Below are 24,377 nucleotides of genomic sequence, written 5' to 3'. Positions count from 1 at the left end.
CGCCATGGCTGGCATGCTGCAGCCGGTGCACCATGCTGATCCGAAGCCAGGAGCCAGGTGCTTCTCCTGGTCTCCCATGGGGTGCAGGGCCCAAGCACTTGGGCCATCCTCCACTGCCTTCCCGGGCCACCGCAGAGAGCTGGCCTGGAAGAGGGGCAACCGGGAAAGAATCTGGTGCCCTGACCAGGACTAGAACCCGGTGTGCCGGTGCTGCTAGGTGGAGGATTAGCCTATTGAGCCACGGCGCCGGCTATTCTCTTTTTGTTACTTCATGTTTCTCCTCGGATTCCCTCCCCCTAGCTTTTATGACAGACCCACACCCTGACTTTTGATTTTCTCAAGCCACAAAGAATTTGGATTTTTAGTAAAGTCTAGCGATCTTTTCCCACAAGGAAAAAATAAGTACCCTAAGACAAAAAAAAAAAAAAAAAAAAAAAAAAAAGGAAAAAAAAAGCTGTAAATTTAACCCTATGCAATTCACTTCTTTTAAGTGTCAATTTCTTTCCTGTTTCTGCTTTTGATTGCTCTCCTGTGCCTTAAAATAGTTCATAATTTTGTCTGTGGCGGTCCAGGCTGGGAGTGGGGACTGGGGAAGGAGGTTGTTTATGCGATATAAGCTATTCCACTATTACTGGAAGTAGAACCATACAGATTTTTGGTTTCTTTTATACATCTTTTAACTGGTAAGCTCACTATAGATAATTGATAAACTTGTATTTGTTTCTGTTATTTCATTTGTAGCTTTGTCATTTAAAAAATTAGTTTGTAAGTTATATACTTAATTTCTATTATTTTACCATGTTATAGCTATAACTTAATGATTGGCATAGTGTTAAGACATAGCTTGGAATACCTGCATTGTATATCAGAGTGTCTGGTTTCAAGTCGTGGCTCTGCTTCCCATTTCAGTTTCCTGCTAATGTGTACCTTAGGAGACAGTGAGTAGGTCACAGCCACCCCCATGGGAGACCCTGGATAATCCTGTCTTCAGCATGGCCCAGATCTGGTTGTTGTGGCCATTTGGGAAGTGAACCAACAGACAGAAAATCTTTCTCTCTGTTGCTCTGCCTTTCAAATAAGTCAGTTATTTTAATGATACACAAAATACAAAGAAGGTAACCACCTCTCATATTAAAAGTAGATCACCTCCATTGTATTGGTTTGCTAGGGCTGCCATAATAAAGTATTACAAACTTGGTTTGAAACAGCAGAAATTTACTGTCAAACAATTCTGGAGGCTAGATTAATAAGTCAGCAGGGCCGTGCTCCATCTTCTGTCTTCTGGTAATTACTGGCAATCTTAAGGCACTTTTGCTAATGAATACATCACTCCAGCCTCTGCCTCCATCTTCATGTGGCCATCTTCTCCATGCCTTTTTTTCTTATATGGAGAGGCAGACAGAGTCAAACAGAGCTCCTATTTTCTGATTCACTCTCCAAATCCTCATAGTGGCCAGAACTAGACTGGGAACCAGGAACTCAATCTAGGTCTCCCATATGGGTGGCAGGGACCCAATTATTTAAGCCATCACTTGCTACCTCCCAGGGTCTGCATTGGTAAAAAGCTACAATTAGGAACCGGAGCTGGGAATTGAACCCAGGTGCCACGATTTGGGATGTAAGTATCTTAAATACTTGACTAAAGGCCCAGACCTCCTTATGTCTTTCTTTATGTGGTAGTTTTCTTTTCCTACAAGGACACAAGTCATTTTGAATTAAAGCTCACCCTGATGACCTCATCTTAACTTGCAAAGGTCCTAATTTCCAGATTAGACCCCATTTATAGGTACTAAGGTGCCAGGGTTTGAGTGTCCCCTCCAGAACTTAACTGCCATTGTAATGGGATGAAGAGATAGGGTATTAAGAGATGATTAGGGCGTGGGAACTGTTTTCATGAGTGAATTATCCAAGGAGTGTACCATTTTAGGAGTAGATTGTTAAAAAATGGCAACCTCTGTGTTCTCTTCCACCATGGGATGTTGCAGCAAGAACACGCTCTTCCAATGTGGTCCTTTTATTTTCCAGCCTCCAAAACTGTAAGAAATAAATTTCTTCATAAATTACCTAGTTTCAGGTGTTCTGTTACAGCAGCACAAAATGGACTAAGACACAGAGGTTAGGACATACTTTTTTAGGGAACATAATTTCATCCATAGCAACTGGTACTCTAGAAGTATCCCCTTTATGCCTTCTTCCAATTAATTCCCCTGTCCCTCTTTCCAAAGAAAGATTAGTAATCACTGTTGGGAATTGAAGCACAGTAGTTTAGTAGTGCTTGACTTAAACGGTTTCGTGTAGACCATCCCTGTCCAATAGATTTCCTATGACGATGGAAATGTTCAGTTATAGGCACTGTTCAGTATGATTGTCACTTATCACATGTGGCTGTTTAGCACTTGAAATGTAGCTTGAAAAAAATTTTAAATTTCATTTAATTTTAATTAACTTAGGCAGCCACATATCTTCAGTGTCTCATATTACATATATATATATTTAAATATATATGTGTGGGCCATATTCTTTTGTATCTGGTTTCCTTCAGTCAGCATTTTTTTAGATTCATCTGTTTTAGCATGTTACTTTGGTTTCTATATTTCTAGTACTGTACAGTATTCTGTGTATATACCACAATCTACCTATTCTGTCATTTACAGACATTTGACTTGTTTATACTGACTGTTAGAAATAATTCTGCCATGAATATTCTCATGTACGTTGATGCACACATGTCCACATTTCTGGGAGTATATACCTAGGAATGGAATTGCTTTTGTTCAGCCTAAGTAGTAGACCTAGTACCAAACTTTGTCCATAGTGGTTGTGCCAAATTCATGAGTTCCAGTGGTGTGTGTATGAATTCCTATTGATCTACATCCTCACTAATCATTGAAATCATTCAGTCTTTTCACTAATGAGTATGTACTAGGATTTCTCTCTGGGTTTATTTTGCATTTTTCTGGTGAGTAATGTTTATTGGTCATTTAAAATGTTTTGTGAATATGTTTTTTAATATCTTGACAGTTTTCTATTGACTTATCTTTTATTGATTCTTTTTTTGTGCTAAATCTTTCAGATAATTCTAGATACAAGTTCCAGGTATTGCAGATATTTTCTCCCTTTTTATGACTTTTTCGTTTAGTCATTAAATGGTGCTGTCAGTTGATTTAATTCCATTTATTTTAAACACCACTTTTCCCCACCATTTTGCTGTGCTTTGTCATATATCAAGTATCTATGTTTGCATAGGTCTGTTTTTGAGCTATCTATACTCTTCTTTTAGTCTACTTATCTATTCTTGCACTAGTACTACAATCTTAACCTTATAGTAAGTTTCCCTATTTTATATAATTCTTGTCACCTTGTTCTTTGCTGGGTATCTTGGCTTTCCTTTGCATTTTCTCATTCATCTTAGGGCAACTTACTGGTGCTAGGATGTAGCTTTAACTTAATCCACAGTTTATACTGACTTGTGGTGCTTTAAATTGCAAACAACATAATACCAGTGTCCTTCCTAAGAGGAAAATGCAGCTGCATCTTTGAGGGATCACCAATACCTGTAAACCAAGTAGGCTCTGAGACTGGACCACATGGAATGAAATAAATCTGGTATGAGAAGCTAGTGAAAGCCAAGAAATCAACACTTCATTCTACACTCCTGGCTTTTAGCATCATTCCTAGGAAGGAGATGGAGAAGGACTTGTGAACCTAGTAATGCCTTGTTTGCTATATTATTCCTATTTGTTGTATACAGTGAATATTGGGTGTTTGTTAAATGAGTTGCATATGTGTATGTTCATGGATTATGTGATTTGCTTCTCATGTTACATTATGTAGCCATGTTTCACTCTGCCTTAGATGCTAAGAAAGGTTAAAACTTTTTCCAGCTCTACTGAGATACAAATAACCAAAAAAACTAAATTTTTAATAGTTAGTGAATTTTTGTCATTTCATGGTGTTTCCTTAATATTTCTACTTTATCTTAAATTCATTACCTCAAGTCTTTTAGGAAATAAGTGACACAAACTTTTGAAAATGTTGAAACAAGTGATTGTCTGTCAGTAATTTTAAAAAATTGCTGACATTCTGCATCCCTCAATGGATATTTCTTGGATGTTCCTTAACACTTAAGTTCATATGTTTATGAGGCTGAATTTGAGATAATATCTGGATTCTTATATTTCAAAATATTTTATGATGGAGAAACCAAGTTATCCTGTGTTTTTTGTTTTGGCTTTCCTCTCTTTTGAAAGGATGTACAGTTGTTGAAATTTACACAAAGCAAATATTGATTAGTTTTCAGCACTAAATATTAAAATTCTATTTTTTTAAATGCAGATGTGGAATTAGAAGAAGCTATTAGAAGAAGTCTTGAGGAAATGTAATTACAGATATTACCATTCAACATCAAGTGGCCTTGAAGAGACTCAGGATAATGAATTCTTGTTTGTTTTCTAAAGGAGACCAGAAACCCAGTACAAATGTGTTTGAAAACATGTTTTTGCTTTCATATGTTCAAAATCTGATATTTGCTTTGTATTTTTGTGCTATTGTGCAAAAATGTATGTTAGGAAGAGAATACATGTTAGTGAAAATGTAAGTCATGTGTTCTAATATACACATAACAGTTTCCAGGTTAACTTTGTGTTCCTATATTTAGGTTAAAAGAATTTAAGGAAAACAAAACATCGCTTTTAACTATTGCTATGTTTCCCAGATAGCATTGGTTCTTTAATTTTATTTGTACTGTACAGATGACTCTAGTTTATTTTTTTAGGAGTGATAATGAATATAAATAAAGATATCATAGCTCAATTTTTCTGTAAATTCTTCTTATATATAGCATTAATATATAATAACTTTGAGATCTTTATGATTATTAGAAGAGAGTAATGCAACTTGATCATGAAAGAGATTAAAATTTTTGCCAGTAATATTCTTTGTATCATGCAGATGTATATTCTTGGCTTTAATTCAAGCAACATGTTGCTAAAGTAAAACACACCCTAGCTTTTTCAAAATAATTAAAATGAAACCATTTCCAATACTTTTACCTGTTTAGCCTTTTATGTGACTTTTATGAGGTTTCAGAGTGATGCCAAAATATTTGCATAGAATTAAATTTATTTTTAAGAACATTAGTCCTTTTATATATTTGTGTAAATATATTTTTCATAACACCAGAGAGGGTATTCTGTCCAGCATTTCAGATGCTGCATGGAACACCTGTATATTTTATTGGAGTGCCTGGGTTCAAGTTGTGGATCCTTTTCTAATTCCATCTTCCTGCTAATGTGTACCCTGGGAGATAGCAGGTAATGGTTTAAGTACTTGGTTCCCTTCTACCAACATGGGAGTCCCCAGTTGTATTGTGGGCCCCTGGCTTCAGTTTGGCTCAGCCTCTGCCTATGCAATTGGGAACCAGCATATGGAAGATCTCTGTCTATATGTTTGTTTCTCTGGCTTTCAATAAAAAGATAAAATAATGTCAAATTGTCTACTCAGGAATAATCTTCCTTAACTGTAAAATTTTTATTTCATATAAAATATCTTCAATTTTGTTGTTCATTGGAGTGTCAGTTTTCTACCTTTGATAGTACATATATCATTCTTAATTGTTGCAACTCCATTTTGAACAATAAAAAACACTACATAAATGGGAGAACAACAGGACTTATACTGTCTATTAAAGTTAAAAATATCCTTATAAATATAAAGCTTTCCTTGAAGACAAAGATATTGCTAGAATCTCGCTCTTTTTCTCCAGTATTAAATTATTTTAGTGTGAAGGGAATTCCTAGTTTTTTTTTTAAAGATATTTATTTATTTGAAAGGCAGAGTTAGAGAAAGATTTTTTTTATTTGACAGAGTTATAGACAGTGAGAGAGTTTCACTAACACTTTCCACATGGCATTATGTCTTGCCTTACTGAATTTAGACTAGTTTTTCTTTTTTTTTTTTTTTTAATTTTCTTTTTTATTTATTTGACAGGTAGACATTTATTTGACAGAGAGACAGAAAGGTCTTCCTTCCGTTGGTTCACTCCCCAAATGGCCGCCATGGCCAGTGCTGCGCCAATCCAAAGCCAGGAGCCAGGTGCCTTCTCCTGGTCTCCCATGCGGGTGCAGGGGCCCGAGCAGTTGGGCCATCCTCCACTGCCCTCCCGGGCCACAGCAGAGAGCTGGACTGGAAGAGGAGCAACCGGGACTAGAACCGGCACCCATATGGGATGCCAGTGCGTCAGGAGGAGGATTAACCAAGTGAGCCACAGCGCCGGCCCAAGAGAAAGATATTCTATCCGCTGGTTCACTTCCCAAATGGCCACGATGGCTGAAGCTGAGCTGATCTGAAGCCAGAAGCTTCTTCCAGGTATCCCACATGAGTGTAAGGGCCCAAGCACTTGGGCCGTCTTCCACTGTTTTCCCAGGTGCGTTGGCAAGGAGCTGGATGGAAAGTGGAGCAGTTGGGTATCGAATCGGCATTCTTATGCCTTAGCACCTGCCCCAGGTTTTTTTATTTTTTATTTTTTAAATTAGTATCTTTTCAACCATATTAGAAACCAGTTTGGTTTATTTTTCTTTCTCCTAATTTTCATTTCTTGAAGTAGACATTGTAGCTTGAGAATTTACCAGTCATCTTTCCAAAGTGACCACTGTGTGCTTAATTTTTATGTTAAGATGATAGTCAAATCTTATTTTTTTTTTTTTCCATTCAGAGTTACACAGAGAGAGGAAAGGCAGAGAGAAAGAGGTCTTCCATCTGATGGTTCACTCCCCAGTTGGCCGCAACGGCCGAAGCTGCACCGATCCGAATGCAGGAGCCAGGAGCTTCCTCCAGGGCTACCACGCAGGTGCAGGGGCCCAAGGACCTGGGCCATCCTCTACTGCTTTCCCAGGCCATAGCAGAGAGCCGGATCGGAAATGGAGCAGCTGGGTCTCGAATCGGCATCCATATGGGATGCCGGCGCTTCAGGCCAGGGCCTTAACCTGCTGTGCCACAGCGCCGGCCCCTAACCAAAGCTTTCAGGGCACTGTGCTGGGTCTTATACATATCTGCTGTAGTTGCTAAATAATGAGGAATAGAAAGAGCATGCCAGAAAGAATGATTCAGCCAATAAGTAGATGAAACGGCACCTCTGCCAGAGATTACACACACATATTGTATACACAGTCCAAATTAGGAGAATTTTATGGTGGATGTGGTAGAGTAACTTAAGCTTTTTATATGACAGGGGAGGGATATTTCATCATGACTCTTAAGGTAATTGGTTATTTTTACATCTTTTCATGGATAATTATCACTGATTGTATTTCTACTTTTAAAAAATTTAAAAAGTTTAGAACTTTCATAGTTTGAACTTAATGTAGAAATAAGGAGGTACTGGTGTATGACATTAAAGAAAGTTTATGGATTATCACAAGTAAATATTTAACACAAACATGCTTATCTTTTCATTACATCATTCATAAAATATTGAGTACCTGCCACATGTCAGCAAATATACTAAACACTTGAGATACACCAGTGGGCAAAACAAAGCCCTCACAGTGCACAATATGGCAGAGGGGTTTGGACAGTTTGTTAGAATATAAATAAAGTCAATAAAATAGCAAATATGGTGATAAGTGTAATAAAGGAAAATACAGAAGGAATGGAATAGTTCAGAGATGGAGGGGTTAAGGGGACTTGTAATTTTTTTTTTTTTTTAAAGATTTTATTTGAGAGGTAGAGTTATAGACAGAAAGGTCTTCCATGCGCTGGTTCATTCCCCAAATGGTCATATGGCTGGGGCTAGGCTGATCCAAAGCCAGGAGCTTTTTCCGGGGTTTCCTACGTGGGTACAGGGGCCCAACCACTTGGGTCATCTGCTTTCCCAGGGCAAAGCAGAGAGCTGGATTGGAAGAGGAACAGCGTGGTATGAATCGGCCCCTATAAGGATGCTGGTGCCATAGCACTGGCCCTGGGACTTGTTTTTTTTAAAAGGGTGGTCAGAAAACAGCTCAGTTGAACATTGAACATGCACAGTGACCTGAAGAAGGCACGGGGATAAGCTTTGCAAATACATTGGTCCCCAATTTAACAAAAGTTTGACGTGAATTTTTGACTTCACAATAGTGTGAGGAAACAGAAACCATACTTTGAATCCTGAATTTTGATCTTTTTGCTCATTAGTGATGTGGAACTATATTCTCTTGAGATACTGGGGAGTGGCAGAAAGCCTCAGTTCTTGGTAAGCTACCAAGAATAAGCAACTTAAACACTACAGTGTGCTGTTGCTAAGCTATGTTAGATAGATTAAACATATCAAATGTGTTTTTGATGGGGCTGGCGCTTTGGTGCAGCGGGTTAAAGCCCTGGCCTGAAGCACCGGCATCTCATATGGGTGCTGGTTCTAGTCCCAGCTGCTCCTCTTCCAATCCAGCTCTCTGCTGTGGCCTGGGAAAGCAGTAGAAAATGGCCCAAGTCCTTGGGCCCCTGCACCCATGTGGGAGGCCTGGAGGAAGCTCCTGGCTTCTGGCTTCAGACCCGCGCAGCTCCGGCAGTTGCGGCCATCTGGGGAGTGAGCCAGCAGATGGAGGACCTCTCTGTCTCTACCTCTCTCTCTGTGTCTTTCAAATAAAATAAATCTTTAAAAAAAAGTGTCTTTGACTTAGAATATTTTAAAATTATGAATACAATTATGACTAACCCATTATAAGTCAAGAAGTATTGAAGGGGCTGGTGTTGTGGCATAGTGGTTAAAGCCACTGCTTTTGACACCAGCATGCCTTATGGGTGCTGATTTGTGTCCCAGCTGCTCCACTTCTGATTCAGCTCCCTGCTAATGGCCTGCAAAAACAGCAGAAGATGGCCCAAGTGTTTGGGCCCCTGCCACCCACAGCTGACTTGGATGAAACTCCTGGCATCAGCCTGGCCCAGGCCTGGCTGTTAATGACCGTCTGGGAAGTGAACCAGTGGATGGAAGATTCATTCTCTCTCTCTTTCAAAATAAAATCTTAGGGAAAAAAAGAAGTATCTGTGGTTGAGAAAAGTTCCAAGTGAATGAGAAGTTCTCGAAGGGTGCTTGGTATACTCAGGGAAAAGCAAGAAGGCTAGTAGGTCTGAAGCAGCATGGGCTAGGAGAGTAATGATCAACTTTGAGGCTTTTCTAAGGACCTTGGCTTTTATGCTGATCTGAGGATCTACTGAAGGTTTCTGAGAGTAAGTGCTGTCATCCACCTTAATTAGGATTATTGCAGTTGAGAATACACATGAGAAGCAAGAGTGGAAGTATGAACCAAAGAGGGACGCTCAATGATCCAGGTGCAAGTTGACCAGGTTACGTGGACCTAGTGGAAATGGAGCTGAGGGAAGAATCTTGGACATACTGTGAAGGTAGCATTCATGTGATTACTGATGGACTGGATCTAGGACATGAGAGAAAGTCCAAGGTGAATCTAAAGTCTCTTGAGAGACATCAAGCCATTCACAAAATGTGTTGGGATATCGAGTTTAATGTTTGGCAAAAATATGTTTAATGAGATCGGTCAAATAACACCCTATACCAAAAGCTTACTAGTATTTAGAATGAGTACAGATGGAATTGGGATCCAGGCTTAAGAGTTCCCTCTCTGCTAAAGTATTTAAGTGGTGATGGTCACTGATGAAAGGTTGTGATTCAGCTTCAAAGCTGTTATTACCATTTCCATGCCTTCAGTTTTCATACTTGCAATACGAACATTCTTGTAACGTGAGCTATCCTGAGAGCGGAGCAAAGCACAATATTTTAAATACAGCGGCCCTGCTCCATCTTTTACTGATATTTACTGGATTTTTGTTGTTGTCGTTAACAGATTTAATACGTTGGGTGTGAAGTGACCATTACCAACTATTTAAAATACCAGAAAAAATTTTTGTAGGCATAAAAGTGAAATTCCCTTTCTTGGAATGTGTGGGAATTAAATTCACTTTGCTTCGCATCTGGAGCTAGACAGGCAAAGACGGGATAGCTGCTTCATTCTTTCTCAGTAGCGTCAGTGTGGTCCAGGCTGTTATTCTCAGAAAAGTGACTTGGTCAAGTACAGACTGCCGAGGAGGCGGTGTCCTTCTATGTCTTCTGCTTTGCAAAGGGACCTTTTCTCCCTGTCGGCAGAAACCTGAATGTTTTTTCGTTCTTGCTTTGAATTCTGGGTGCTGAAAGGAAGTAAACGAAACCATCGGTGAGCCATGCACCCACAGCCTGCCCACCGTGTGGTATGGTAACTCCGCATAGGGGGAGTTGGCTACTTTTATGCTGCACCAAGAGTCGGGGCTTGGGTGTTCGCTGGGTCTCCGCGCCGATTTCGGGTTGTTCCAGGAGCAGAGAGCAGCCGACTACGTTAGGTGCTCCCCTTTTTGGGTCCTCCCATCCCAGAGTCTCGGAGGCCTTAGCTCCTGAGGCCCACCCTCGAGCTTTTGCGGCCAGCTAGCCCCCTCCAGGCCCCGCCACCCCCAGCCCGCGCGCGCCGCGCCTGCCCTTCTTTGGCCACGCAGCCGCGGCGGAGTCGGCGCGTCCTCGCGAGCCGCCCCCGCGGGCGTCAGAGAGAGGCGGGCGCCCCGCGCGGTGACGGCGACGCCTGCGGCCCGGGAGCGCTCCACTCGCCACCGCGGGAGAGGCCGGTGACCTCTCGGCCGCCCCGCCTCAGAGGCTCAGATGGCTCAGGCGAAGATTAACGCCAAAGCCAACGAGGGGCGCTTCTGCCGCTCCTCCTCCATGGCCGACCGCTCCAGCCGCCTGCTGGAGAGTCTGGACCAGCTCGAGCTCAGGTGAGCGGCCGGCGGGCCGGCGAGGGGCACGCGGCGGGCTCGGGCGTCCTGCTCGCCGCGTGGGCGGCCGGCGGGCGGAGGCCCCGCCTGGGGCAAGCGGCGGCGAGAGAAGTTGCTTGTTGGGGTGGTGTGGATGGAGGCGGTGCGGTTTTGTGTCCTGGCAGGTTTTCCTCTCCTCGCTGAGAGAAAACGCGTTCCGTCCCAGCTAACCTGTGAGCACGTTATTGATGGACACGTGAACACACCTGTGTGTTTTAGCGAATACCCAGAGAAGATAAAAGTTAGGGTGATGGTAATGGAGATTATTTCCAGAACCTTCTCTGGGGTCCCAAAGATCTTTAAGCCCCCCCCCCCCAAGGTTGCGAGTTAAGGGAAAAAGATTAAAGTGTTCTCCCCACCCCACCCCACCCCCCGTGAAGTTTTCTTGTTCCAAAGCACTTCAGAGCAGAAAGGGGGGGGACCCCAGGAATGCATCTAAGAGCAAAAATTGTAGAGCAGTAGGCCAAGGGAGGGGCTGTAGGAGGAACAGTAACTGGGTCCTGTACCTCGTGGATTAAAGACATTATGGCTGCCTTTGCTCTCCTAAGCCCACATACTGTGTTCCAGTATTTATTTTCTTAATATTTATTACCTTACATAAAAGATGCTGCTGAGACCTTAAAAGTGCTAGTCACTGGCCCGAAAGCATGAAAAGATAGTCAACAGTTTTTCCTTTTTCCCTTGATGACAGTTTTAAGTAAGTAAGATAGTGATAGGCTTGTATAGAATGTCTAAGTAGTAATAAGTTTTGGAAATGGCTTTTTCCTTTAACAGTGTATAAAAACGTATATGTACTATCTATGAACATTTGTGTCTGAAGTTAGTGTCTGCGTTGTGGTTGTGTGCAGGTATAGTTAGGTGAAAATCTTGAGACACGCATAGCCCCCTGACACTGTACATAGGATTTGGTTCAGTAGTTTCTGCCAAGCTCTGAAGGCGCAAAGGAGTGTGGAAGCCCCAAAGTGTAAACAGTGCTGTATTGTGTGTCCTTCTCTCCCTCCATTAATATAGCAAAACATGAAGAAGTGTCTGTTTGCCCAGAAAAGATACCAGTAACCACAGTGTCTGCTAGTAAAAAAAGATTCGCTATTACTACTGGGAGGAAATCGCCAGAAAGTGTGAAATTCTCCACTCACAATTCCAGGGATGGCAACAGAGCCACCTGGGCCCTAAGCCAGGTACTGGGGTTCACTTAGGGTGCGACAAGTTGAAGAGAGAAGCAATGCTTCCTTATGGATTGCCACAGAATCAGCAAACCTGGGTTCAACACCCAGAGAAAGTGGAGTGAAACTACAGTGGCCTCAGCTACTCCAAGCCCCTCTAAGGAATGGGATTTCTTTTGTGTAGCAGCTTAGTAAGTACCTTAGACTTCTCTCCAGGCGTTCTCTACTAGCCTCTCTCCCCCAGTCAGAGAGAACAGGTTTTCTCTTATAGGAATGAGGAGCATGTTCCCCCTCCTTCCTTCCTTCCTTCCTTCCAATGACAAGCTGAGTCATTGTCCTCACATGTGGTAGGCACAAAAGCAGTCAAGTGCTCCTCTTCTAAAACAAGGCCTCTGATTTGGGGTATTACTGTATTTCTGATATTTGGTGAATGTCAAATGAATTCTGATTACTGCACATAAGTGATTAAATTACAAGTTGCTTAATTACCACTTGGGCTGAAGGAGGAAAGTCTGATTAATATGTGTGTTAATTGTTCATTTCAAGGGCTTCTCGAATAATTCTAGAGTTTTGTTTCTTCCTTTTAAAAAGAGTAATACTGAAAACTAAACAAGTGTTTCAGAAGGTTCGCAAAAATAGAGAAAAATGCTACTGCTGATCCTAACTGAAGTTTGGATGATACCATGCAGGCAATGTGCAGAGCATTGTACCAGTGAAAACTAGAATCGTGCCTAGAGGGAGGTCGAGTTTTCAAACATGAAATTCATATATAATTTATTCTCATCGTTTGAGGTCATATTAAGTAACACTAATAAAGTAGTTATGTTAGTAGAGTGAGGCATTTTAGCTTGTACTTAGAAGTATGCATGTACTGTTCTCTAATGCTAGTTTGATGTTTGGGAAGGAAACTTCTTCCCTCTGAAACCAAAAACAGGATTATACCCAGTGCTTGATGACCTGGAATATTTGGCCTTCCTGATGCTTAAAATGCTGTAAAATGTTTGGCAGTCTTCTTCAGTTTGTTTCTGATACTTGATTGTTACACAAGCCTTGCTTTTTTGACTGCATTTTGTCTCCAGATTGCGTCCCCAAAGAGGCAGTTCCTTTCTCTCCTGGTTTTCATGATTTCTGAATGGAATATAATTTTACATTTGTCAATAGCTCAAGCTACTCTGCTAATTATCTTTTTAGACATTTATCATTTATAAATAATACAGCTTACATGTCAGGCTCCATATCTGTGTGGAAATTACTGTAATCTGCACTCTACAGATGAGAAACTGAGGCTTAGAAACTAAAGACTCATCCAAGGTCATACCACCAGAGAGTAGTGTGCTTTAAATCTGAACACAGGAAGTCTGGCTCGCAAGGCTCTAAGACTTCATGCCTTAATTCTCTTAAATACATCATAATTTTAAATGTAGAAATGATATGATTTTACTGACAGGAAAATGCATTTTCAAGTAGCCTTTAGTTCAGTAAATATTAAACACCCGGGATCTGCCAGATACCGGGTAGACCCCAGAAGGCTCAGAATGGTAAGGAAAATATTTGAGGAATGGGTTTTGGAGACTGTCAGAGAGCAAAATGATAGGACTGGGAGATGGGCTGCTCACATATTTCCCAAAACTGATCATGTAATGGCTGCCTCCCTCCTCCTGTCTGCCATTTTCTGTGCTTATCGTGCCACAGGAAATGAAGTCCCGGGTCGGGGGTTATATGGATAATTCATCTGCTTCAGTTTCCTTGTGAGGTGGTACTAGCATTCCAGGGCAGATGGCTTCATAGTTATTATGGTAAAAACAGCCTGTAATTTCAAAGAACACTTTGCCTCCAAGCTGTCATTTGAAACTCACAAAAACCCTTTGAGGTAGAAAGAGGGCCCATGTTATCGGTTTTAGAAATGTAAGAACACAGAGGTCCAGGGGAATTAAGTGGCTTGCGCAAGGCTGTTGTCATTCCTGACTTAGTGCCTTAACACTAAAAACACCCGTCCCTTTTTTACAGGAGAGTATTTTGATAGTGAATGTAATTTATCGTTTTGGTAATCATTAGGAAAATCCTTCCAAGTTTTGCATTGCTTAAAATATTAAGTGATTGTTGTAGCATTCTTCTGATAATGTGAAGAGTCAAATGGTTTAATAGGCAGTCTGGAAACTGAGGGTGGAAAATGTTCCCCCCAGAAAGTTATCCTTAGCAAGGTCAGAAGTGTCTGCCTGCCCACTCCTTGGGAGCTTCCAATCTTATCACGAAAATAGCAAGGGAGTGGTGACTCTACCCTTCAGAGCTCCAGTTTATTGTGAAAACAAATTAGATATCGCACCCTTGTGATGGTTGTTTTATTGTGAACAAGCCAGGCAGGATGAAGAATTGTAAATAAGGTCCTGTGTTGGGGTTGTCCCCCACCTTATTGATTGACAGTTTCATCCCAAAATTATACTTAAAAACCCCAGTGCCACAGGGTGCTTTGGGGGTTTTTCCTTTCTTGGGAGCCCCCCTCCATGCTGCTCTGGATGGTGGTCTTTGACTCTAATAAATCTTTAAATCTCTCTGCTTACCCACTTAGAAAATATTCTTCCATGTGAGACAAAGAACCCAGGTATGTTCTCCACCACCGTTTTCCCATAACAGTAACAGGAATATTGAAGCAGAACAGGACTGTGCTGTGACTTGAAGAACTTGTTTCAGAAGTCATTTCTCTCATATGGGCATTTGCCATTTTCCTTCCTTTTGTGAAAACACAAGTTCTTGTTACTAACAGATAGAAGTTTATGTTGATAATGGTAAGTATAGAATACCTTCTGGGCACATTACACATAGTCGCTCACACGAACAATACTGCTGCAGCTCTGTCGGGCACTGTGTTAACCTGCTTCACCTCAGTCATGACCGTCAGCTCCTTCTTAGCCTTATTTCATAGGTGAGGAATTGAGGAAGAGAGGAAGTGTTCAAGGTCACACGGCTAGCAAGTGGCAGTGCCCATGCAGTTGGCACTGCCTACTCTATTAGCAGACATATCAATAGTAGCCAGTCTAGATGAAATTGTCGTTGTATCTCTTCTAAGTCTCCCAACAGGGTGTTTTTTTGCTTCTTTATTCTGGGGCAGCTGGACCAGCTGAGGATGCCTGTGCTGTCCTTTTGTCCTCAGCTTGTGTTGTCAAAGCCTGCTTAGTGTGATTTCCTGGAGACGGTTTTCCAGGAGCACCAGGCAGGCCAGCCTTGATGTGAGGGAAAGTTCTTTCCCAATTTGGACATGTAGCTGCTTCTAGGATCTATTAGCAAATACAGAACTGCCCTTTCTCTGCCAGGAGCAGTGTTGTCAGAGAGCTATTCAGAAACGTGAAACATAAAGTGAGACGGCCCCTCACTGGCCTAACCAGAGTTCTAAAGATGAATAATAGAGAGACAGGCAATATTAAAAAATACAGTGGTTAACAGTTTTTGATGGGAAAGTTTTTTATGAGAAAGTTACAGACAAAATTTATGTGAGTTAATTTTAAGAATAGCAATAGCTGATAAAAAATACAAATAGTATTTGAATAAAGATCCAGGTTCAGTTTGGTAAAAGAAAAAAATTTAAAATTATGATGCAGTCCCTGCATTAAATGAATGAACAGTGCCATGGGAAGCAGTCATGACCTCAAGGAAGAGGAGGGGACGCTGGTAAGGAAACAGTAGTTCCTGCCTGAAGGATTGGGTTTTGGAGAACATCACGCAGTAGACGGTCCGGGAGGAAGAAGGTTGCAGGAAGAGAGGATAGCATGTGAAAGGCCCACGGTGCCAAAAAAGCCCTTAGGATCTTCACATTCTGAAGAATGATGTTTTACCTTTGCTATGAAGAGGGAGATCTGTGCATTAAAAATGCAGAAAAGATCAGTTCTTTCACAAGGACAACGCCTGGCAACCCTGGAAAATCCCACAGAACTTTTTTAAAAGTTCTGATTTCAGTTGGTCTCAATTAATGACAAACTGTCTTCCTTATATGATAGGTTATATGCTTTTCTCAATGTCTCTTTTTAACCAATTTTGTTGATAACTCCATGAATTTATGATTGTAATGTACTGAAATTGAAGCCTTTTAGAACAGAATTCAGTTCTCTTTATCATCTTACATTTATTTGAATGCATGCTCAAGAGTGTTAAAAATTAATCTTTTCTTTCAGCATCTTCTCATTTACCAGTCACATGTTTCTTCTGTATTTAACATTGGAGTCATGTTTTACATTTTTAGCCTAAATATTTCATATTAGTGCCAACTCAAGTCTCTTTCCTGTACTGGGCCCTAGATTACCTATGAGGGTTTGCTAATGTAAAATGTTTAAGTAAATAGTGAATGGTGCTGGAAGAGGATCAGATTTGTAGAATATTGTACTCATATTTTATTGTGTTTTCCAGCCAAATTTATAACATAAGACCCTTACCAACTCTTTGCTTTTCCTGGCTTTTATAAACACAAAGTTTGACATATATTTAGTATCTTGAAGAATAAAGTTACTCTGTGATTTCATACTCTATCAGTGCTATTTTGGGGTATAACAGGTGGGTGACGAATGGGGAAAAGGCCTATGTGTGATTGGGGTGAGAAGGGGAGATCCTTTTCTGGAACTGACATGAGGTTGTTCCTGTTGTGCCCACTTAAGGCAGTATTCTGCATTAGACCTTCCATGATCTAGTATTTCTTTTTTAAGTATATGAAGGAAGGAAAATTTATTAGGGGTTTGGCTCAAACAGTTGTGGCAGCTGAGAAGTCCCGTGACAGGACATCTTCAAGGAGAACCTAGGATGTTGATATCAAGTCCAAGGGCCTGAGTACAAGAGAAGCTAAGGATATGAGTCTCAGTGACCAAAAAGCCTGAGTGCAAGCAAAAGGGGCTTGGGTGTTGTCCTGGAGTCCAGAAGCCAGCAGTTGATATCACAGACAGGTGTTGGGCATGTCCTGGCTCTTTCAGAAAGTTACCAAATTGCCTTCCCATTTTTCTTTAAAGATTCATTTATTTATTTAAAAGACAGAGAGACTGAGACAGAGAGCACCGGTTCACTATCCAGATGGCTGCAATGGCCAGAACTGGGCGAGTCTGAAGCCAGGAGCCAGGCACTCCATGCTGTTCTCCCTTGTTGGTGGCAGGGGCCCAATAATTGGGCCATGTTCTGCTGTTTTCTCAGGCGAGTTAGCTGGGAGCTCCCTCTGCAGCAGAGCTCTCGAGACTAGAACAGTGCTCTGATACAGGGTGCCGGTTCATAAGCAATGGCTTGACCCAGTACTCCACAGCGTCAGCCCCTCATCTTCCCGTTAGGTCTCTCCAGGTCACCCAGTCCACTGATGATGCTCCCATGATCTTGTGTTTCTGTGACCATTTAAATACTGGGGATAAGTCTGTTTCATTTTGTGAAAGTTGGTGACATAGTTACTGTAATCTGTAAGAAGACAGTGATCTCGCAATATAACACTTTGAGATGTGCAAGAATTTTTTTAAATTCTTTTGCCCTCCTGATTCTACAACCTAGTTCTGCAGTGACTAGATGTGTTCTTGTATATGTGTGGTGGGTGCATGTGTGTGCAGTGGGAGTGGTAGGGAAGGTGACGCTCCTATAGTTTGATCAGAACTTTCTACCAAAAATCTACAGGGGCTTTCTCATTAAAGTTGGGAAAAACAAAGATGACCCCATCGCTGTCACTTTTAAATACAGTTCTAGAGAGGACCTTAGTCAAGACTAAAGAAGAAAATAAGAATATGATTATAAAGGAGGACATAAAAATTATTTTTGGCGGATAATGTGATCATCAACTTAGAAGAACCATTAAAAACAAGAGACTGGCCATTAAAATTAATGTGTAAATTGAGGTTGCCAGTTTTAAAAGGAACTTAGAAATACAGCATTTATTAAATCAGCAATAATTGAGTAGAAAATGCAATTATTTATAATAGTAATAATATTCAAAAAGTACCTAAGAATCTAGAACACTTTAGAGCCCACAAGACAGGGCCAGTGCTGTGGCGTAGCGGGCAAAGCTGCTGTCTGTAGTGCTGGCATCCCACATGGGCGCCAGTTTGAGTCCTGGCTGTTCCACTTCTGATCCAGCTTGCTGCTAATGCACCTGGGAAAGCAGTGGGAGATGGCCCAAGTACTGCCTAGGCCCCTGTACCCACATGGGAGACCCGGAGGAAGCTTCTGGCTCTGGCTTCAGCCTGGCCCAGCCCCATCCATTGTAGCCATTTGGGGAGTGAACCAGCAGACGGAAGATATCTCTCTCTCCCCTTCTTTCTCTATCTCTGCCTAAAAAAAAGAAAAAAAGCAAAAAGGAGTACGCAAGGCTAGAATGAAAAATACTTCAAAACTCTAATAAAGAATATAGAAGATCTGAGTAAGTGATGAGATGCGTCATGTCCCTGAATGTAGTGAAAATACTATAAAGAGGTCTGATTTCCCTCAACTCTTTGAGAAACCCAAAAACTTATGCTAGAGTTTATATGGAGGAATAATGGGCCATAAATCACTTCTTCTAAAGAAGATTGGGGCTTGGGGAACTGCTCTGCCAAATATTAAAGTGTATGTGGGTTAAGAACAGTCAAATATGCTAATGTATGCAGTAAAGATTATACAGATCAGCAGGGAAAAGAAAAATAAAAAAAAAACCTTAGCTAATCACATAAGGATGGATTCCAAATGAATTGAAGATACAAATACAAGAAAGGTTAAAACTGTATAGTTAGTACAGGAAAATATCACATGGTCAGAGGTGAAGAAGGCCTTTAAACAAAACTTCAGAACCATTAACCAAAAGGCTAAACAAATGATGAATTTGATTTCATCAAGATAAGGATTTCTGCTTAGTGAAGGAGATCCTGACAAAGTTCATCTATGACAGCAGTGTCTGTAATCAATAAGAAATTAATATCTCCAGTATGGAAATCAACAAAAAGACAGGAACTCCTGTTTAAAAAAGAAAAAAACACAAAGGAGCCGGATTTATGGTGCAGCAGGTTAAGCTGCTGCCTGGGAGGCTGGCATCTCATGTCAGCACTGGGTCAGGTCCTAGCTGCTCCACTTTCAGTGCAGCTCCCTGCTGATGCATCTGGGAAAGCAGTGGATGATCGCTGACAACCTGGGCCCCTGTGAGCCGTGTGGGAAACCCAGATGGAGTTCCAGGCTCCAGATTTTGACCTGGCTCAGCCCTGGCTATCGCAGCCATTTTGGGAGTGAACCAACAGATGAAAGATCTCTTTCTCCCTTTGTCTCTCCCTTTCTCTCTGTCCTTCTGCCTTTCAAATAAATTAAAAATGAACCTTAAAAAAAGGGCAAAGTATGTCAGCAGGTTGTTGTGGATATCGAAGAGCTATCAAACATTATTAATAAGGAAAGAAATGCACTTACATACTGAGATATCACTGCGCCCTCATTAGACTGGCAACACATAGAAGCTTGGAATGCTCCGTGCCCACGGAGGTGGGGACAAGGGACTCCATGCTTCACCGTTGGGAGGGATGGTACAGCTACTCTGGAGAAGAGTTGTAGCTCCCTGCCACATTTAGAGTACACATACACTGCAGCTGTGGCCTGGACGTAGCCTAAGGAAATTCTCACTTGGGGGTGGTAGGGGGGTGGCATGCATTCATTGAAGCACTATATGCAGTAATCAGCAGTTGGTGGACACCCTAGGCATCCATTCTGGGAGAGTGGGGAGGTAAAATCAGGTGTGTATACACATGGAATATTGTATCATTAGAAGCTGCTGATTTTTTAAAAATTGTGTTTAAAAATTTTTCAACTTATTTATATGAAAGTCAGAGAGAGCGAGCGAGCTCCTGTCTATTCATTCAGTCCCCAAATGCCTTCAACTACCCATGCTGGGCCAGGCCAGCTGGGAACCAGGAACTCAATAGAGTGGAGGGCAGGGACCCAACTACTAGAGTCATCCCCTGCTGACTCCCAGCTGCCAGCTACAACTGGGAACAGTCAGGACTTGAACCCAAGTATTCCAGTATGGCATGTGGGCATCTCAAGCAGTCTGAATTACTATACCAAGTGCTTTCCCCTAGAAGCTATCAATTAGATGCACTGTACACACAGAAACCTCGTTGGTTCATAGTAATATAGTGCTGAATGAAAAAAAAAACCAGAATGAGATATAAATTAAAAGTACACAGTAGGGGCTGACATTGCAGTGTGGTGATAAGGCCATGGCCTGCAACGCCAGCACCCCATGTCAGCACCTGTTTGTGTCCCAGTTGCTGGGTGTCCTATCCAGCTCTCTGCTGCTGGCTGGGAAGAGCAGAAGATGGCCTAAGTGTTTGGGCCTGGCCCAGCCCTGGTCATTGCAGCCATCTGCAGAGTAAACCAGCAGATGGATGACCTCTCTCTCACTATCTCTCTTTTTCTCTAATACTGACTTTCAAATAAATCTTTTTTTTAAAAGTACACAATTTAACAAACAATAGAGTTTGTGGGAACAAATAAAATGGAACAGTTGCCCTGTAAGCAAGGAGGAAAATGGAAGGGAGGCAAGTGGATAAAAACAAAATAGAAAATGGAAGAATTAGAAGCGGAACAAGGAACTTTTGAAGTGTTCCTAATGGTCTGTAAACCTGAGTTGGATTGAATGAGAGATGAAGATCAATACGAAGAACATCCTCCGTAATAACTGCTTTGTTTTCCAATTTACATAGGGTTGAAGCTTTGAGAGAAGCTGCCAGTGCTGTTGAGCAAGAGAAAGAAATCCTTCTGGAAATGATCCACAGTATCCAAAATAGCCAGGACATGAGGCAGATCAGTGACGGTGAGCGCCATTTCCACTGAAGGGGGCTTGTCTTCAAGGGGTGTGTGTGAAGTGTGGGCAGCTTGTACTTGACTTCTGGCGTGTGTACTCTAGGCTTCAGCATTTATTGCATGCTGCAGAGAGCAGCTGTAGCTGTCAGTTTGTAGAAATGCCACTTCCCCAGAGATCACTCCCAGCATGCTCGCTGTGCCGCAGCATGGAGCGAACGGCAAAGCCCTACCAGCTGCAGGACTGGCCCCAAGCTTGAAGCCACCTGTTCACCACAGTTCCACATTCTAACTTTGGTGCTTGTAAGTTACTGGACCGCAGGAAAGGTGAGAGCAGAAGCAAAAGGTGAGGAGTGGAAGCAGGGAAGTAAAGAAGCAGAGATGAACTGAGGTGTGACTTAAAGAGAGGAAATGCAAACAAAATGCAGAGAAAAGGTTACATTATGGGGCTGAAAAAGCCCACTTATGTCTCAGAATGTGCGATCATTTTCGTATGAAGAGCATGAGTATGGAGGAATGGGTCACTTGGGATTTTTTTCATTGGCACTGGACTCCCTACTTGGCGCTCCACAGGATAAATTGTGGGCCAGGTAGCTGGTGAGAATGTGAACAGTCTAAGTCCAGCCACAGCTGTTCCACAGCTACTGGGGCTCACGGTCTGGTCTGCCCTTCAGCTTCCTGAGCAAAGTCAATGAAGGACAACCAGGTGGCTTTTACCCAAGATTAACAACAGAGCTCTTTTGACCATCATTGATTGCCTCCTTGTGCTAGCCAAGACTGAGATCAAGGGCCTGCTTATCTCTGCCTGCAGGGGATGGAGCCACGGCCCCAGCCATGGCCCACTTCTGAGGCCAGCTTATCCTCCACTCCCATTATTACTTTTTTTCAGGCAAAATTTGGGGCAAAATATTCTGATTAGCATGCACATTTATTCTAGAATCTCAGACAATTCATCAGTCTTATATGTGTTATAGTTTCAGCTTTTAACTCTAAAACATTTCATAGCAGAAGTGCTTATAGAAAATAAATTTAGCCACACGTGCCTCAGTGTTCTTCACGGTTAAGTCTGTCTCTCATATTGATGACATTTCAAAACTGTTTCTGTCTAGGAGAAAGAGAAGAATTAAATCTGACTGCAAACCGCTTGATGGGACGAACCCTCACTGTTGAAGTTTCAGTAGAAACAATTCGAAACCCACAGCAGCAAGAATCCCTAAAACATGCCACAAGGATTATTGATGATGTGGTCAATAAGTTTCTGGATGATTTGGGAAATGCTAAGAATCATTTAATGTCACTCTACAGTGCCTGCTCGTCTGAGGTGCCACCAGGGCCAGTTGATCAGAAATTTCAGTCCATAGTAATCGGCTGTGCTCTTGAAGATCAGAAGAAAATTAAGAGAAGATTAGAGACTCTGCTTAGAAACATTGAAAACTCTGACAAGGCCATCAAGCTGTTAGAGCATTCTAAAGGAGCTGGTTCCAAAACTCTGCAACAAAATGCCGAAAGCAGATTTAATTAGTCCTTAAACCTAAGAGCATTTACAAATAACGATGTAGGAATGGTAAAGTACTATTTTAAGTGAAAACTAGTTCTTTATGTTAGACATAACCACTTATTTGATACGGATAGTTGTTTCGGATGAGGAAAGTATTTCCAGTGCCATCAGTTTTGTGAATACCAATTAAAACTAGAACTATTTTAATTATCTAGAAGTTTTTATATAGAATTCTTGTACTAGGATCTAGCACATTACTTCTGTGTTTTTCCTGTTCTGTGTATGAATACAAAGTATGGCGTGGGGGACAGTAAGTACTGAGCTGGGGGCAAAGCCACCGCTGCTCTTTCCCAGGCTTTCCCTGTCAAGGAACTACTTTCCCTGTCAAGGACCTGGGGCATCTGCCTCGGCGTGCTTTCCCTTGGGCAGCACACAGCGTACTGCTTCCCTAGTGTTAGCTCAGCCCTGCTTAGCGGGACGAAAGGAATCACACAACAAGAGGCTTTCCCTACATTTTCCCATTCAGTTGTTTTTTAAGGCATCTGTAACCAAATTATTCTGAACTTTTGTGCACCTCATAATATGTGGATAATATGTGGTTTGTGAACATGACAAAGTATGAGAGCGTCACCTGTAATTTTACCACTGTGATCAATACTATATCCATTCATCTTCTCTCAGATGCATAACTTCTCTAAAATTACAGTGTTGTAACTTGGTTGTCCTTAAGTTAAATGCTGCTAGTAGGTCTGCCTACTTGTCACTTGAAAAGCTCTGTTTTGTGCAGTTGTACAACAGTTCACTTACCTGCTTCCCTCTTATTGAACATTTAGGTTGTTTCCGCTTTGTTGCCATTACTGCAGCAGATTATGTACATAAAGCTTTATCATTCTTTCTTTTTTTTACTTTCTTGGTATAAATCCCAGCAGTGGATTTATTGGGTCAAAGGGTATACACATTTTCATGGCCTGACACACATTTCCAAATGTTTTGTATCAGTTCTATCAATTTATACTATCTTTAGTAATTAAAATGTAGCCATTTCACCGAAATTGGTCCAACATTGAGCATTAAACTTTTTCTAACGTTAGATATAAAACACCTTGATGTAGTTTGCTTTTTATTTACTAACAAGGTCAACCATTGTACTGATTATCTGTGGAATGAATCGAAACTATAGAACACATGTGTTCAAAGTAGTTAATGCTATCGATATACAAAAACCTCAACAACTACCCTCAAAACAACTTTGAAATGAATACACTGAACGGCTTTCATTAGGATGTAGGTATTCCTCACACTAAAAAACACAACTCACAATACACTTGATTAGATGCAAGCAGTGCTGGGCTTCTCTGCACAGAGATGCCAAGTTAGTCCCTCTTTATATAAAGCAATTACAATCTGAGAGTATTCATGGTTGCTTTCTGTGCTGTCCCTAACTATGCCTCATTTAAATCTTTTCATTCCATGGAAACACTGGTTCTATCTACGGCTTGCCAGCAGGCTATTTGCTATCATTAGGCTCACTGTCAGATGAAGATTTTGTGTGCCATCTTTTTCTTTCCCAGCTTTTTGAGATTTAAGAAATGGACAGCTAAGTTTTTCTCTGGGTTCTCAAGTGTCGCAGCATCTGTATTAGCCTCGGTTCTGGGAAGTACATCCCTCCCCATCGCCCACTCACCAGGCCTGGACTTTTCCTGCCACAAAATAGTCTCTGGCTCGTGATCCCTGTATCCTGTGCATGGTTCCTTTCTCATTTTCTCTGCTGTGGCATTTTATGGGAAGCTATTCTTTTCTTACCATAGAAGAGAGCTGCATTCCACCATTCCCAAGCTGCCTGGGGTTCACGCCCTGTCTCCAGCCTCCAGAGTGAGCACAGCTAGGAGTCAAGGACCTTTATGTGTTTTAATTATCTTTTTTTAAAAATGTATTTTATTTAAAAGGCAGGGCTACAGAGAGGGAAAGACAGAAATCAACCTTCCATCCACTGGTTCACTCTCCAGATAGCAGCAACTGCCAGGGCTGGGCCAGGCTAAAGCCATGAGTTTTTTCCAGGTCTCCTGCGTGGGTGGCAGGTGCCCAAGCACTTGGGCCACCCTCTGCTGCTTTTCCCAGGCAGTTAGCAAGAA

At 41.7% G+C, this 24,377-nt stretch overlaps 3 protein-coding genes across 10 annotated transcripts in view; 2 read left to right on the top strand and 1 right to left on the bottom strand.

Moving 5' to 3' along the window:
* The window catches only part of ZNF451 (zinc finger protein 451), an 80,965-nt gene extending 75,921 nt beyond the window's left edge, over positions 1–5,044 (top strand). For all 4 annotated transcript variants that reach the window (XR_011388659.1, XM_008263071.4, XM_070073913.1 and 1 more), the window contains one exon: positions 4,336–5,044. Coding sequence is in view for 3 of the 4 variants with exons in the window: in XM_008263071.4 (XP_008261293.2) it covers positions 4,336–4,382 (47 nt within the window). In the remaining variant the exon portion in view is untranslated. The remainder of the gene's footprint in view (positions 1–4,335) is intronic.
* A 4,449-nt stretch (positions 5,045–9,493) lies between these two features.
* Positions 9,494–24,377, bottom strand: part of RAB23 (RAB23, member RAS oncogene family) — a 58,215-nt gene continuing 43,331 nt past the window's right edge. For 3 of the 5 annotated variants that reach the window (XM_051854621.2, XM_070073915.1, XM_070073916.1), the window contains exon 7: positions 15,423–18,260. In XM_051854621.2, the coding sequence (XP_051710581.1) occupies positions 18,073–18,260 (188 nt within the window). In that variant the 3' untranslated portion in view covers positions 15,423–18,072. Of the gene's footprint in view, positions 10,171–15,422; positions 18,261–24,377 lie in introns of those variants that run through there. The other 2 variants (XM_017345219.3, XM_051854624.2) reach the window with 2 other exon arrangements.
* Positions 10,508–23,344, top strand: BAG2 (BAG cochaperone 2). The gene is made up of 3 exons (XM_002714518.5): positions 10,508–10,782; positions 20,651–20,760; positions 21,857–23,344. Exons 1-3 carry the CDS (start codon positions 10,670–10,672, stop codon positions 22,267–22,269), a joined length of 636 nt encoding a protein of 211 aa, XP_002714564.1. The 5' UTR covers positions 10,508–10,669; the 3' UTR covers positions 22,270–23,344.

This window comes from Oryctolagus cuniculus, chromosome 5, assembly GCF_964237555.1.
Source record: "Oryctolagus cuniculus chromosome 5, mOryCun1.1, whole genome shotgun sequence".
Lineage (NCBI taxonomy): Eukaryota > Metazoa > Chordata > Mammalia > Lagomorpha > Leporidae > Oryctolagus > Oryctolagus cuniculus.
The sequence above is the reverse complement of the archived record's forward strand: the minus strand, read 5'-3'. Positions and strand labels throughout refer to the sequence as shown.